This window comes from Scyliorhinus torazame, chromosome 8 (genome assembly GCF_047496885.1).
Source record: "Scyliorhinus torazame isolate Kashiwa2021f chromosome 8, sScyTor2.1, whole genome shotgun sequence".
Taxonomy (NCBI): domain Eukaryota; kingdom Metazoa; phylum Chordata; class Chondrichthyes; order Carcharhiniformes; family Scyliorhinidae; genus Scyliorhinus; species Scyliorhinus torazame.
The window spans coordinates 252,438,320-252,455,630 of NC_092714.1; the positions used below are offsets into that span (position 1 = coordinate 252,438,320).

The 17,311-nt window shown below is 49.3% G+C and overlaps 1 protein-coding gene across 6 annotated transcripts in view; it reads left to right on the forward strand.

Annotated features, from left to right (window-relative positions):
* LOC140428539 (protein phosphatase EYA1-like) overlaps positions 1-2,376 on the forward strand; it is a 324,148-nt gene extending 321,772 nt beyond the window's left edge. For all 6 annotated transcript variants that reach the window (XM_072515114.1, XM_072515116.1, XM_072515112.1 and 3 more), the window contains one exon: positions 1,401-2,376. In XM_072515114.1, coding sequence (XP_072371215.1) covers positions 1,401-1,481 — 81 coding nt within the window. In that variant the 3' untranslated portion in view covers positions 1,482-2,376. The remainder of the gene's footprint in view (positions 1-1,400) is intronic.
* The last annotated feature ends 14,935 nt before the right edge of the window (positions 2,377-17,311 follow it).

The following is a 17,311-nucleotide window of genomic DNA, read 5'->3' on the forward strand; positions in this document are numbered from 1 at the left end:
TAGTTATAATGCATAGCAGGGCAGCATGGTGGCACAGTGGTTAGCACTGCTGCCTCACGGCACCGAGGTCCCAGGTTCGATCCCGGCCCTGGGTCACTGTCCGTGTGGGGTTTGCACATTCGCCCCGTGTTTTCGTGGGTTTCATCACCACAACCCAAAGATGTGCAAGATAGGTGGATTGGCCACGCTAAATTTCCTATTCATTGGAAAGATTAATTGGGTACTCGACATTTAAAAGAAAATGGGAAAAAAGGGAGGAACAAGGTGGCGCAGTGGTTAGCACTGCTGCCTCAAGGCGCCAAGGACCCAGATTCGATCCCGGCCCCGGGTCACTGTCCGTGTAGAATTTGCACATTGTCCCCATGTCTGCGTGGATCTCACCCCCACAACCCAAAAAGATGTGCAGGGTAGGTGAATTGGCCACGTTAAATTGCCCCTTCATTGGAAATTTGAAAATTGGTTACTCTAAATTTATTTTAAAAATTGCATGGATTAATAAACCCCAAAATGTGGTCACTAAAGTACAAAGATCTGAGCCATTCAAACATAATCCTGTGCCTTCAGCATTTCCCCTCTCCCCCCAGAAATGACTAAATGGATTGATACCTGTGTTTGGCTGACATGAAACCTAGGACATATTGGGCAGGATCCTCCGTTGCCGTTGCAGTGAATGGAGTTTTGGCTGAGTGCCAAATTCTCCGTTCTCGCTGGCAGCGGGGTGAATTTGGAATGGAGAATACTACCCATCATTGGGGGAATCGACTGCTCATTGGTGATTATCGGTGTAGTACATTTGATGCAGAAGTGCTCAACTCCATCACCGGTGACCATGACACAAACTAAAACAATTCACTCAAATAATACTGCCTTTTTTGTTAGTTTTCTTCTCCCGCCTCTGACCTTTGACACCCACCCCACCCCACGACCACAATTCCTTTGACTTGAGCTGAGCTGTTTGGTGTGGTCTGGTAAATTGTTCTGAACAAAGTACTCTGACTGAAAGCCCTGTTAGATCCTAACAGTTAGAATGGGTGGCACAGTGGTTAGCACTGCTGCCTCACAGCGCTAGGGACCCGGGTTCAATTCCAACCTCGGGTGACTGTCTGTGGAGAGTTAGTATGTTCTCCCCGTGTCTACATGGGGTTTCCTCCGGGTGCTCTGGTTTCCTCCCATAGTCTAAAGATGTGCGGGTTAGGTGTATTGGCCATGTTAAAATTGCCCCTTCGTGTCCAAAGGTGTTACGGAGATAGGACGGGGGAGTGGGCCTAGGTAAGGTGCCATTTCAGAGGGTCGGTGCAGACCTGATGGGCCAAATGGCCTCCTTCTGCACTGTAGGGATTCTATGATCACTTGAAGTAAAGGATGTATTGTTTCAACAAGCTCTCTTGTGCTTTCTGCAGAACAATATGCCATTCTGGAGGATCTCGTGCCATGCAGACCTTGAGGCCCTACGACATGCCCTGGAACTTGAGTACTTGTAGCAGAAAACAGACTGCACCTTCGCTCCTTGACTGTGGTGCTGATCCAGCTATGAAATGTGTGGATTATGCAGTTGATATACGCTTTGTCTTAACCTTCACGGAAGCAAAATGAAAATGGTTTCAGAATTATGAATGAGATCTCACCTTCAAAGAAAAAAAAAATTGATTTAGAAAAAACCACTTGCACCAAGGTCGCCATCATGGAAACGTGCCTTTGTCAAAAAGACACACACCTGGTCCGATGTTAACTACAAAGTCAACTGAATCCTTCTTTAGCAACAAGACTTTACTTTGGACACCCAAGAGGGAACAGACACTTGTGGTTATCAACAGCGTGGCACAATCACTGTTTAATAGAACGTAAGAAATAGAAGCAGGAATAGGCCTTGCAATCTCTCCAGCCTGCTCCACCATTCTATAAGATCATGCTGATCTGATCTTGGCCTCAACTCCACTTTCCTGCCTGTGCCCCACTCCCCTATAGTTTTTTTTTAATGGTTCTTGCTATTTATGAAGTCATGCTTTCCCCCAACATGAACTGTGCTATATGTGTAAACACACTTGCCCCAAAAGGAAGATAAGTTCTTATTTTAAAAAAAATACAAAACCCGCTATTGCTAAGACAATCAAAAGAAAAATAATCTTTTTTGTGTAAATTTGTAATCTTACGATATTTCTCTCCTCTCTCTCTCTGATACTGTCAAGTTGTTTTCAATAGTAATTGCAAATAGCAACCCGTGAGTGTTTTTATTAAAAATAGGTGTTCTGTGGACTGTGCATGTGTCTACACTTTGCCTTATGCCACCACCTTGTTGATCAATACGTGCAGATAGTACTTTTGTGACAATGAATCTTGTGGTTAAATGGCATTGAATAAAAAAGGATTTGAAATTTTCCAAGGCCTTTTGCAACAAATCATAGAAAAGCCAAATAATGCGACACATTTCACTTTGAAAAGCTATCGGCCACCTGACCATAATTACAGAATACATCCTCACACCGTTTAGGACAAGGACAAGGAATTGCTGAGTTACAGTTAATTAAATTAGCTTGCAATTTCGGGATGTAAAGGATTCCTGATTATCCATCTACTCAGGAAAGCAAACTGTACCCTGTAAATATTTAATAAAGGTCTGCATTTTAAGGTTTTTCCTAAACATTGAATGTCCTCAAATGCTTAGTTTGAAGACATATTGTTCACACAACCTTTATTATTTACCTTGATAAAGTCAATAACATTGGAGCATAGAAATATAGATAGAACATACAGTGCAGAAGGAGGCCATTCGGCCTATCGAGTCTGCCCCGACCCACTTAAGGCCTCACTTCCAACCTATCCCCGTAACCCAGTAACCCCTCCGAACCTTTTTTGGTCACGAAGGCCAATTTATCATGGCCAATCCACCTAACCCGCACATCTTTGGTCTGTGGGAGGAAACCGGAGCACCCGGAGGAAACCCACGCAGCCACGGGGAGAACGTGCAGACTCCACACAGACAGTGACCCAACAGGGAATTGAACCTGGGATCCTGGCGCTGTAAAGCCACAGTGTTAGAACATAGAACATAGAAAATACAGCACAGAACAGGCCCTTCGGCCCACGATGTTGTGCCGAACCTTTGTCCTAGATTAATCATAGATTATCATTGAATTTACAGTGCAGAAGGAGGCCATTCAGCCCTTTGAGTCTGCACCAGCTCTTGGAAAGAGCACCCTACCCAAACTCAACACCTCCACCCAACACCAAGGGCAATTTGGACATTAAGGGCAATTTATCATTGGCCAATTCACCTAACCCGCACATCTTTGGACTGTGGGAGGAAACCGGAGCACCCGGAGGAAACCCACGCAGACACGGGGAGGACGTGCAGACTCCGCACAGACAATGACCCAAGCCGGAATCGAACCTGGGACCATGGAGCTGTGAAGCAATTGTGCTACCCACAATGCTACCGTTGCCCTTAAGAACAAATAAATCTACACTATATCATTTTCCCGTAATCCATGTACCAATCCAATAGCTGCTTGAAGGTCCCTAATGTTTCCGACTCAACTACTTCCACAGGCAGTGCATTCCATGCCCCCACTACTCTCTGGATAAAGAACCTACCTCTGATATCCCTCCTATATCTTCCACCTTTCACCTTAAATTTATGTCCCCTTGTAATGGTGTGTTCCACCTGGGGAAAAAGTCTCTGACTGTCTACTCTATCTATTCCCCTGATCATCTTATAAACCTCTATCAAGTCGCCCCTCATCCTTCTCCGCTCTAATGAGAAAAGGCCTAGCACCCTCAACCTTTCCTCGTAAGACCTACTCTCCATTCCAGGCAACATCCTGGTAAATCTTCTTTGCACCTTTTCCAGAGCTTCCACATCCTTCCTAAAATGAGGCGACCAGAACTGTACACAGTACTCCAAATGTGGCCTTACCAAAGTTTTGTACAGCTGCATCACGGCTCTTAAATTCAATCCCTCTGTTAATGAACGCGAGCACACCATAGGCCTTCTTCACAGCTCTATCCACTTGAGTGGCAACTTTCAAAGATGTATGAACATAGACCCCAAGATCTCTCTGCTCCTCCACATTGCCAAGAACTCTACCGTTAACCCTGTATTCCGCATTCATATTTGTCCTTCCAAAATGGACAACCTCACACTTTTCAGGGTTAAACTCCATCTGCCACTTTTCAGCCCAGCTCTGCTTCCTATCTATGTCTCTTTGCAGCCGACAACAGCCCTCCTTACTATCCACAACTCCACCAATCTTCGTATCGTCTGCAAATTTACTGACCCACCCTTCAACTCCCTCATCCAAGTCATTAATGAAAATCACAAACAGCAGAGGACCCAGAACTGATCCCTGCGGTACACCACTGGTAACTGGGATCCAGGCTGAATATTTGCCATCCACCACCACTCTCTGACTTCTATCGGTTAGCCAGTTCGTTATCCAACTGGCCAAATTTCCCACTATCCCATGCCTCCTTACTTTGTGCAGAAGCCTACCATGGGGAACTTTATCAAATGCCTTACTAAAATCCATGTACACTACATCCACTGCTTTACCTTCATCCACATGCTTGGTCACCTCCTCAAAGAATTCAATAAGATTTGTAAGGCAAGACCTACCCCTCACAAATCCGTGCTGACTATCCCTAATCAAGCAGTGTCTTTCCAGATGCTCAGAAATCCTATCCTTCAGTGCCCTTTCCATTACTTTGCCTACCACCGAAGTAAGACTAACTGGCCTGTAATTCCCAGGGTTATCCCTAGTTCCTTTTTTGAACAGGGGCACGACATTCGCCACTCTCCAATCCCCTGGTACCACCCCTGTTGACAGTGAGGACGAAAAGATAATTGCCAACGGCTCTGCAATTTCATCTCTTGCTTCCCATAGAATCCTTGGATATATCCCGTCAGGCCCGGGGGACTTGTCTATCCTCAAGTTTTTCAAAATGCCCAACACATCTTCCTTCCTAACAAGTATTTCCTCGAGCTTACCAATCTGTTTCACACTGTCCTCTCCAACAATATCGCCCCTCTCATTTGTAAATACAGAAGAAAAGTACTCGTTCAAGACCTCTCCTATCTCTTCAGACTCAATACACAATCTCCCGCTACTGTCCTTGATCGGACCTACCCTCGCTCTAGTCATTCTCATATTTCTCACATATGTGTAAAAGGCCTTGGGGTTTTCCTTGATCCTACCCGCCAAAGATTGTTCATGCCCTCTCTTAGCTCTCCTAATCCCTTTCTTCAGTTCCCTCCTGGCTATCTTGTATCCCTCCAATGCCCTGTCGGAACCTTGTTTCCTCAGCCTTATATAAGTCACCTTTTTCCTCTTAACAAGACATTCAACCTCTCTTGTCAACCATGGTTCCCTCACTCGACCATCTCTTCCCTGCCTGACAGGGACATACATATCAAGGACACGTAGCACCTGTTCCTTGAACAAGTTCCACATTTCACTTGTGTCCTTCCCTGCCAGCCTATGTTCCCAACTTATGCACTTCAATTCTTGTCTGACAACATCGTATTTACCCTTCCCCCAATTGTAAACCTTGCCCTGTTGCACGTACCTATCCCTCTCCATTACTAAAGTGAAAGTCACAGAATTGTGGTCACTATCTCCAAAATGCTCCCCCACTAACAAATCTATCACTTGCCCTGGTTCATTACCCAGTACTAAATCCAATATTGCCCCTCCTCTGGTCGGACAATCTACATACTGTGTTAGAAAAGCTTCCTGGACACACTGCATAAACACCACCCCATCCAAACTATTTGATCTAAAGAGTTTCCACTCAATATTTGGGAAGTTAAAGTCGCCCATGACTACTACCCTATGACTTCTGCACCTTTCCAAAATCTGTTTCCCAATCTGTTCCTCCACATCTCTGCTACTATTGGGGGGCCTATAGAAAACTCCTAACAAGGTGACTGCTCCTTTCCTATTTCTGACTTCAACCCATACTACCTCAATAGGGTGATATTCCTCGAACTGCCTTTCTGCAGCTGTTACACTATCTCTAATTAATAATGCCACCCCCCCACCTCTTTTACCACCCTCCCTAATCTTATTGAAACATCTATAACCAGGGACCTGCAACAACCATTTCTGCCCCTCTTCTATCCAAGTTTCCGTGATGGCCACCACATCGTAGTCCCAAGTACCGATCCATACCTTAAGTTCACCCACCTTATTCCTGATGCTTCTTGCGTTGAGGTATACACACTTCAACCCATCTCCGTGCCTGCAAATACTCTCCTTTGTCAGTGTTCCCTTCCCCACTGCCTCATTACATGCTTTGGCGTCCTGAATATCGGTGTTAATCACTTGTGCTACCGTGCTGCCCCAAATATAGGAATTGCAAGAAGAAAAAGACCACAGTCCATCTAATTTACCTTAAACCATTCTGGTAGGCACATGGTACAATGCTAATAGTGCTGTTGACAAATTATAGCTATTAAATATGCAACAACAATATTGGGAGGCAGGTCGGTCACTGAAGTTCCTGCATGCTTGTGTTGGAAAAGTCACAGGAATCCTGGAGATAGTTAATTTTCATCCACCTGATGACTCTTTCATAGAATCCCTACAGTGCAGAAGGAGGCCATTCAGTCCATCAATCCTGCCCTAACCCTCCGAAAGAGCACCCTACCTAGGCCCACTCGCCTATCCAATCTGCACATCTTTGGACACTAAGGGACAATTTTAGCATGACCTGTCCACCTAACCTACACATCTTTTGGCTGTGGGAGGAAACTAGAGCACCCGGAGGGACCCTACTCAGACACAGGGAGAACTTGCAAACTCCACACAGTCACCCAAGACCTGAATTGAAGCTGGGTCCCTGGCGCTGTGAGTCAGCAGTGCTGACCACTGTGCCGCCATTCCGCCCAGTCTCCTCCAGCAGTCTCTTCTGTCAAAGTCCATTCACTTCACAAACGCATGCTAAGATTATTGGGAAGCTCCTTGAAATTAACTGAACAAACGTCGAGAGGGTCCGCAAAAGGGTTCAGTTTGCCAGAAGGTAAAGATGAAAATTATCTGCCCTCTAGTTCCACAAACAACTAACTCTGTACACTGTCCCAAACAACTAACTCTGCACACTGTCCCAAACAACTAACTTTGCACACTGTCCCAAACAACTAACTCTGTACAATGTCCCAAACAACTAACTCTGTACACTGTCCCAAACAACTAACTCTGTACGCTGTCCCAAACAACTAACTCTGTACACTGTCCCAAACAACTAACTCTGTACACTGTCCCAAACAACTAACTCTGTACACTGTCCCAAACAACTAACGCTGTACACTGTCCCAAACAACTAACTCTGTACACTGTCCCAAACAACTAACTCTGCACACTGTCCCAAACAACTAACTCTGTACAATGTCCCAAATAACTAACTCTGTACACTGTCCCAAACAACTAACTCTGTACACTGTCCCAAACAACTAACTCTGAACACTGTCCCAAACAACTAACTCTGCACACTGTCCCAAACAACTAACTCTGCACACTGTCCCAAACAACTAACTCTGCACACTGTCCCAAACAACTAACTCTGTACACTGTCCCAAACAACTAACTCTGTACACTGTCCCAAACAACTAACGCTGTACACTGTCCCAAACAACTAACTCTGTACACTGTCCCAAACAACTAACTCTGTACACTGTCCCAAACAACTAACTCTGCTCACTGTCCCAAACAACTAACTCTGCACACTGTCCCAAACAACTAACTCTGCACACTGTCCCAAACAACTAACTCTGCACACTGTCCCAAACAACTAACTCTGTACACTGTCCCAAACAACTAACTCTGCACACTGTCCCAAACAACTAACTCTGTACACTGTCCCAAACAACTAACTCTGTACACTGTCCCAAACAACTAACTCTGTACACTGTCCCAAACAGCTAACTCCGTACACTGTCCCAAACAACTAACTCTGTACACTGTCCCAAACAACTAACTCTGTACTGTGTCCCAAACAACTAACTCTGTACTGTGTCTCAAACAACTAACTCTGTACACTGTCCCAAACAACTAACTCTGTACACTGTCCCAAACAACTAACTCTGTACACTGTCCCAAACAACTCTGTACACTGTCCCAAACAACTAACTCTGTACACTGTCCCAAACAACTAACTCTGTACAATGTCCCAAATAACTAACTCTGTACACTGTCCCAAACAACTAACTCTGTACACTGTCCCAAACAATTAACTCTGTACACTGTCCCAAACAACTAACTCTGTACACTGTCCCAAACAACTAACGCTGTACACTGTCCCAAACAACTAACTCTGTACACTGTCCCAAACAACTAACTCTGTACACTGTTGAGTAGGGGTCCCGATCCAAGGATCCCACAAATCTTTGAAATATTGGAAATTCAGCTACTCCAGGTTCTAGCTGTGTTTTTGTTTGGAAGATTTGAATGATTGAACACCATGCTCTGAATATAAAACCACATCGAAATTCATTGTCCTCTTGGCATAATTTCCTGACTAGGTTACAAAATAATTTTGCATGATCCACAAGCATGTATTTAGACAAGCTGATTAGCAATTGGACATTAACTTAACTTTCTAAAGGAAAATTGGGCTTTAAATAGAGTATTTAGCTTAACGTTGTTGTCCTTGCAGACCTAAAAGGAACTTCGGCGGGATTCTCCCCTACCCGGCAGGGCGAAAGAGAAAGGTCTCTTTCCCTCCGCACCTTTCGGGGCCAAGCCCTCACCTTTAGGGGCTAGGCCCGCGCAGGAGTGGTTGCCGTCCCGCCGGCTGGCGTGGAAGGCCTTTGGTGCCATGCCAGCCGGGGCCGAAGGGACTCTGGCAGCCGGCAGAAGTCTGCACATTCGCGGGATGGTCAGCGGCTGCTGACGTCATCCCCGCGCATGCGCAGGGCGGGGTCACCTACGCGTCGGCCATCGCGGAGACCTACACGGCCGACGCGTAGTAAAAGAGTGCCCCCACGGCACAGGCTCGCCCGCGTATCGGTGGACCCTGATCGCAGGCCAAGCCACCAGGGGTTTGCACCCACCCAGCGCCAGATCGCCCCCCCCCAAGGACCCCGGAGCCCGCTCGTGCCGCCTGGTCCCACCGGTAAGGGAGGTAGTTTAATTCACGCCGGCGGGACCGGCAGAACAGCAGCGGGGGGGGAGGGGGGGGCGCCAACCGGCGTGGCGTGATTCCCGCCCCCGCCGAATCTCCGGTGTCGAAGAAATTGGCGACCGCGGGGACGGGATTCACGCCACCCCTCGGCGATTCTCCGACACCGTTACTTCATAACATTGTGACTTAGTCAATGACATGTAAGCTAGCAGGTAGACACAAGAGACTTCTCTATGGTCACAATGCAAATAACCCAAAGGCGAGTCAGTCTTCCCATCCACTCCCGAGGGAAACGAAGAAGGTAGAATATTGAAAGCAAATCTACTTGGCCTCACATTTAGGATCAGATGAAAAAAATTGAAGTACGTTAAAAAAAACACAGTCTGATTCCATCTGACTTCCATCTGATTCATTCTGGTTTTTACTACTGCTCCCTCTTTTACTTGTTTTTCACAAGTCAAATTGCTCATCCAAACTGTAAAATTACTTCTATAGAATCGTGCTCAAATAATGTTCTGATCAATTCCATTGAGTAAAAGCTTTTTGATTTCTGAGTTTATGTTTGCAATTCACATGACTAAACCTATTGCTTAAAATGTTGGAAAGAGCCTGAATTATTTTTGCAGTGTTGAAGGAGGGAAAGGTGTCCATTGTCTGTTACCTTCAGGCAACCTGCCTTCTGCTCCCAAGGCCTATGTTCTGCAGTTCCATATTTTAAAATCATATTTCATTGACAATTTCCTTTCTTTTTTAGTTAACAGTGGGCATAATTTCATTATTATGCATCTGTATAAGGACGTCTCTGCTATATAAATGCACATCCTGTATGATTTCCTCTTTTGAGCATTCTCACCGTGCAGGCTGTCAAGTCTCCCATTCTAACGTCAAGATCCTTCTCTAAAGAGGGCAGCACCGTGGCACAGTGGTTAGCACTGCTGCCTCACGGCGCCGAGGTCCCACGTTCGATCCCGGCTCTGGGTCACTGTCTGTGTGGAGTTTGCACATTCGCCCCGTGTTTGCGTGGGTTTCGCCCCCACAACCCAAAGATGTGTAGGGTAGGTAGATTGGCCACGCTAAATTGCCCCTTAATTTGAAAAAATAGTTGGGTACTTTAAAAAAAAATTTAAAGTCCTTCGCTAAAGTCTTGTAACTACATCTATTCAGCTTTTTGGTTGTTTGAAATGAGCCTGTCCTTTTGACAATGACACCAGTATTTTACCTCAGACAGTACTTCGCCCACACTCTTTCTAAAAGTAGCTAGCTGTATACCACATTGGCACAGCATTCCAGTATACCAACAGACTGGCCCACTGAACGGTATAAAGCAAAGTACACAGCTGGCTCGGAATTCTAGTCAGTCAACCAGGCGATAAAGTAAGTCCTTTCAAATTACCTCTTCTAATATCCCAACAAAGCTACTTTGAAATGAATAATTAGACCCAATTAACGTGCTGTAGGTGTGGGGTGAAATCTAAACACACATCTATAACCCGTTAATTGTGCCACCAACCTGCTGAGCTGTTTAAAAGCAGACCAACATTACAGTACGTGGCCCATAAACCTGGGTTTAATTTAACCTGTTATGGGTTTATATAATTTCCTGAGGGATTGCAAACCACAACACTCAGAATTCAAATGTATGTTCTAGGGTTTGAAAGTTTTGCTTTATGGAGCTTGTGGTTCAAAGGAGGTGTTCAAGCATGTGGAAAATTATAATTAAATTTCTTGCATTAAATATGAAGCAAAACCCGAGACATGCAAATGAATCATTAGTGTTGATAAAGCTGCAAGTAATGTTTTGGAGGTGAAAATTTGCAACATCTCCCTCAGATCCCCAAGATCCTTTCGCAAGCCCGCCTGGCATATTTGAATAAATAATTAAGGGTCAATTAGGCTTATTGTCTGCCCAATTGACCCCAATAATATTCCGCCCAAGCTATAAAACATTTAGCTTGTGCAGCAGGTTCGGGTGGGAAGCTCAATTTTTTTTAACATAAATGTTTAAAGAGCACTCTTCAGGGACTGCCCTTTCCTGATCCCTTAGGTTGAATCCCCCCGCCCCCCCTTCTTCCTTCCAACCCACTCCCGCCCTTAAACCCAAGTGGAGCAGTCAGTTCCATGCTAATGTTGTTTCGGGGGGGGGGGGGGGGCATGCCGTATGTATTATCCAGCCCAGTATTTGGGTAGCAACTGACTGAAATGTTAATACATAAGGCTGACAAGCCATCATTAATCACTTTTGCTGGGCAGCACGGTGGCGCAGTGGTTAGTGCTGCTGCCTCACGGCGCCGAGGTCCCAGGTTGAATCCTGTCTCTGGGTCACTGTCCGTGTGGAGTTTGCACATTCTCCCCGTGTTTGTGTGGGTTTCGCCCCCACAACCCAAAGGTGTGCAGGGTAGGTGGATTGGCCACGCTAAATTGCACCTTAATTAGAAAAAATGAATTGGGCACTCTAAATTTATATTAAAAAAAAGATCCTTTTGCAAATTTCTATTGACCAATTCAACATTATAATCTACAGTACTCAACTATGACCAGTTTCACTTCACGAATGATATTTCTATTAATTCAACAGCACAGTAACCATTGTGGCCTCTGGAGCATGTGACTGCCTGTGCCAACCTTTAACCTTGCAATCTTCAATCTTGGTGTGAAAAGATATTTGCCTGGTCAATGCAGCATGAACTCCTTTCACTGGGTATAAAATGCTCCGATCTGAAATAAAAACATTCTTCCAGCTTTAAGTTTGTTAACATGGGGCACGGTTTAACCACCGCATTGCGCCTGGTATGGATCTGGGCTCGTCAGTTAAATAGCGGGAATGGGTCCAAAATCGAGTTTGCTATCTAATCGGCCTGCTCTGGATGTTGAGTTCCGGGGGCGAGATACTCCGACCCCCCGCCAGGTCGGAGAATCGCCGGGGGCTGGCGTGAATCCCGCCACCGCCGGTTGCCGAAGTCTCCAGCACTGGATATTCGGCGGGGGCGGGAATCACGCCGCGCCGGTTGGCGGCCCCACCCCCCGGCGATTCTCCGGCCCGAATGTGCTGAAGTCCCGCTGCTAGAATGCCTGTCCCGCCGGCGTGGATTAAACCACCTCTCTTACCGGCGGGACAAGGCGGCGTGGGCGGGCTCCGGGGTCCTGGGTGGGGTGCGGGAGGGACCTGGCCCCGGGGGGTGCCCCCACAGTGGCCTGGCCCGCGATCGGGGCCCACCGATCCGTGGGCGGGCCTGTGCCGCGGGGGCACCCTTTCCCTTCCGCCTTCGCCACGGTCTCCACCATGACGGAGGCGGAAGAGACCCCCCCCACTGCGCATGCGCAGGGATGCCGTGAGCGGCCGCTGACGCTCCCGCGCATGCGCCGCCCGGCAATGTCATTTCTGCGCCAGCTGGCGGAGCACCAAAGGCCTTTCCCGCCAACTGGCAGGGCGGAAATCAGTCCGGCGCGGGCCTAGCCCCTCAAGGTTAGGGCTCGGCCGCTCAAGATGCGGAGGATTCCGCACCTTTGGGGCGGCGCGATGCCGGACTGATTTACGCCGTTTTGGGCACCGGTCGGCGGACATCGCGCCGATTACGGAGAATTCCGCCCTGGATCTCACCCAAATATGGGGCGGAATTCTCCCCCCACCCCACGCCGGGTGGGAGAATCACCGGGGCGCCACGTGAGTCCCGCCACGCCGACCTGGCACCCGCACATGATTATCCCACCCGCCCTCCAACCGGCGCGGCGAGAATCACGGCTGGCCATTGAGAGAATTGCTGCTCGCCGTTTGCAACGGTCGAGCGGCGATTCTCCAGCCCGGATAGGCCGAGCGGCCTGCCCAACACGACGGGTACCCGCCGGCGCCGTCCACACCTGGTCGCTGCCGACGGGAACAGCGACGGAACGCTGGGGGGGGGGGGGTGGCCTGTGGGGGAGGGGGGGGAGAGGGGGTTCCTGCTCCGGGGGGGGGGCCTCAAAAGGGGTCTTGCCCGCGATCAGTGCCCACCGGAGACTTCGGCAACCGGCGGGGGCGGGATTCACGCCAGCCCCCGGCGATTCTCCGACCCGGCGGGGGGTCGGAGAATGTCGCCCCAGGATTTGGTTCCGGTGAGATTGGGCCGTGTGGGAGGGTCTGCACAGCTATGGCGCCTGGATGGAGAATGTCACAGATACGTGGAACTAGTCATGCATTGATGGACTGATGAGTTCTGTGTCAATGTTCTGGACATGATGACACATTCTCAGGCTTATCCTCAATTTGTGTTGAGGAACCTGCAAGGGGTGATACAGTGTTTTATTTTGTAAAAATTAGCTGATATAGCTTTGTATTGGTACCAATATGGAATGGTGACGTTTCCTTGTTGTTTAATGGTTCGTGTGATATTTGAAATGTTATGTCGTTGATTTTCAAATCTTTATTACTCTTGACCATTTAAGAAACAAAATTCTCTGATGGAGGAGCTGCGCTCCAAAAGCTAGTGATTCGAAACAAACCTGTTGGGCTTTAACCTGGTGTTGTAAGACTTTTTACTGTGCCCACCCCAGTCCAACGCCGGCATCTCCACATCATAGATTTTTGTGGACACACGTGCCATGTCTCAGATGATGGTGGGACTGCAGGAGGAACTGGAGGGTGGAGGCGGCAAGGGTCCGGCGTGCCCGGAGGACCAGGGAAGCCCTCATTCTCGCTCGCTTCTCATAGGACGAGGCTTTGTCCATCAGTTCATCCCCTCACCCCTATTCCTTCCCACCATTCCCCTCCTTCCCACCCTTCCCCTCCTTCACTCCCCATTCCCTTCCTTCCCCCCCCCCCATTCCCTTCCTTTCCCCCCCATTCCCCTCCTTCCCCCATTAATAGAATTTAGGAATTAGGAGCAGACGTAGGTGATTCAGCCCCCCAAGCCTGCTCCACCATTCAATCAGATCATGGCTATTCTTTTCCTCCTTTCTTGTTGCCCATACCCATTTGACCCATTTTTTTTGTCAGAAATATATCAGTCTCCATCTTGAAACCATTTAGTGATGCAGTTTCCATCGCACTATGGGGCAGCGAGTTCCATTGATTCATCACCCTCTGCGAGAAATAGCTCTTCTTCATCTTGGTTCTAAATCTACCGCCTCCCAACCTATATCTGTGACCTCTCGTTCTAGATTGCCCCACAAGGGCAGATTGTGCTCCAGAAGCTTGTCCACTAATGTCACCCACTGAGGTGTGTGATCAGCGCTGGTGACAGCTGTAATGCCTCGATAGTGGTCTCCTCAAAGCTCACCTAGAGATGATCTCTTGGGTGGCAGGGAGGGGGACGTCTCTGGATGGCCCGGGCCCCATCACATGGAGATATGTGAGAGAATTGACATTAAGGGCAGCACGCTAGCACAGTGGTTAGCACAGTTGCTTCACAGCTCCAGGGTCCCAGGTTCGATTCCCGGCTTGGTTCACTATCTGTGCAGAGTCTGCATGTTCTCCCCATGTCTGCTTGGGTTTCTTCCGGGTGCTCCGGTTTCCTCCCACAGTCCAAAGATGTGCAGGTTAAGTGGATTGGCCATGATAAATTGCCCTTAGTGTCCACAAAAGGTTAGGTGGGGTTACTGGGTTATGGGGAATGGGGAGAGGTGTGGGCTTGGGTAGGGTGCTCTTTCCAAGAGCTGGTGCAGACTCGATGGGCCGAATGGCCTCCTTCTGCACTGTAAATTCTATGATGCTATGTGGTCAGTGAGAGGGAAGGTTCATTTTGTCTGACTTGAACAACTCACTCGAGACAGGTCACCTGAGTGAAGGGGCAGTGGATCCTCACTTCTGCGACGCAGGCCAACCTCGCTGTCGGTGACTGCTCATTCCTCGGTCAACCCCACAAACCCCAGGGTCCGTAACTCACAGAGGGTGAGGACTCGGATCTCTGGTACTCCGCTTGCCACCTTGGCCATTTCCCACATATTATGGCCAATCTTCTCCCATGAGCCGCACACTTGATGAGTCAGGGGAGTCAATAACAGGTGGCATGTGTGGGCACCGTAACTTGACTTGAAGGGGTTGTGCTTGGTGGGTGCCGGGAAGATGAGGAACAAGCACGAAAATCAGATGTAGGGAGGGTGCAAGGTGTCAGCCAGTGATTTGTTGGGCGGGGGGTCAAGAATGTGAGAGGTGGCAGGCGGAATATATACCAGGAGAGAGGTGGCAACATACCCTTGCAGCTCGGTGGTCGTTGGTCTTCTTCCTACATTCGACAGTGGTCCTCCTGGTCATACTGCCCGCACTGACAGCCACTGCCATTGCCTCCCAGGCGGTATTGGTGACCCTGCTGCTGGGTCCGAACCCCTCGGGGGAACAGAGGGCGGGATTCTCCTAAATCCCGGCTATGGCCCAACGCCGGCGTAATAAACGGCACGAATTACGCTGGCGTCGGGCCGACCGGAAGTTACGGAATCCTCCGCACTTCCGGGGGCTAGGCCGGCGCCGGAGGTCCGCGCATGCGCAGACCGGCCGACATATTTTAGCGCACGCGCAGGGGGGTCTCTTCCCCGCACCGGCCATGGCGGAGCCCTACAGTGGCCAGCGCGGATTGAAGATGTGCCCCCATGGCACAGGCCCGCCCGCAGATCAGTGGGCCCCGATCACGGGCCAGGCTATCCCCCCCCTGAGGAACACACCAGACGGCCTACCTGCCAGGTCCCGCCGTGTGGGACCATGTCCAATTCATGCCGGCGGGACTGGCCAGAAACCGACGGCCGCTCGGCCCATTGGGGCCCGGAGAATTGCCGTGGGGGCGGCTGCCAACGGCCCCCCCACCGGCGTGGCGAGATCCCAGCCCCCGCCCGAAAACCGGCGCAGGAGAATACGGCAGCTGGCGGTGGGGCGGGATTCACGCCGAACCCCGGAGATTCTCCGACCCGGCGGAAGTCGGAGAATCACGCCCGGTTGTCCCGTCTCACATCCACAACGTCGAGAAGCCCGACCAGTTCGGCAACCCCAAAGTGAGGAGCAGGTCCACGTGCTGCCATGCGTGTGAGTGGTGAGGCAGCGTTTAAAAGCAGCTCCCCCTTGTTTGCAGCAAGACACTGAGACTCCAGTCTGGCGAATCAGACGGTGAGACAGTAAGTAATGGCGAGAAGCTCGTGGGGGCTCATTTCCGGCTCTAATTGCCATTAAGCACGGGCTGTGATCTCGATACACGGCCGTCGAGTAATATCTCGCCAATCGCGCCCAAAATGACACTTAGAACCTTTCCTGTTAAATCGCACCCTTGGTGTTTAGACTGGGAATTCAAGAGAAATGTCTTTACCAAGACAATGGTTAGAATGGGGAACACTGCTACAGCAGGAAGCAGTTGATATGAATTGCGTGCTGCATTCAGTAGGAAGCTAGATATGTATGAGTGAGAAAGGAATAAAGGGATACTTCGATTGGTTAGATAAAGAGGGGTGGTAAAAGGCTGGCATGGAACAGAAATACAGGAATAGCCCAGTTGGGCCAAATGGCCTGTCTTTGTACTGAAAATACTTCACAATACTTTGGGTACAACTTTCCTTCTGGGAGTGGCCGAAGTTGGGACTTTTCTGGGCTCTAACCCCAAATAGGGTGAAGAGGTCACAGCCTATGATCTTTAGTTAGTGGAGTGATCATTGGCTAGAGTGTGGCCACTGGAGTGGAAACGAAGGTGTGGCTGAAAGGGGGCAAGCCCAATTTAAACCTACAGCAGCAGCATTACTGCCGTTTCATTGCATTACAAGCTGGCGGAACGGTGTCTCAGAGAAGCCGTCTGGAATCCAGAGAAAGACTGCCCCTCATTTTGTGGACTTGGAGGTCCCTCTCGAGGCAGTGAAGGAGGGGAAGGAGATTCTTTTCCCAGAAATTGGCACGAGGAGGCAACCCTCCCAGGCCAAGCAGGCCAGGATGAAGGTCGCCAAGGCAGTGGGCAGGCGGAGTGCGTTGCACAGAAACTGGGTCCAGTGTGACGGGGCGGAGAATCTGTTTTCCTACATGAAATCGGGACCGGCGCTAGTTCCTCGATTCTCCGCCTCCGCGCCAAGTATCCGCCGCCTCAGGCCATTGCCTGAGGACCGTCCTGCTATTCTCCGCCCCCGACCAGTCAAATTCCCGATGGCATATTCCTAATGTGGTCAGGCCGTTCGAGAAACTCGCGAGGTGGCTGCGGGCTCAGTCTGCGGCCGCCACAGCCAGGGGAGGGCTGATCAGAGGGCAGGGGGGTCCTCA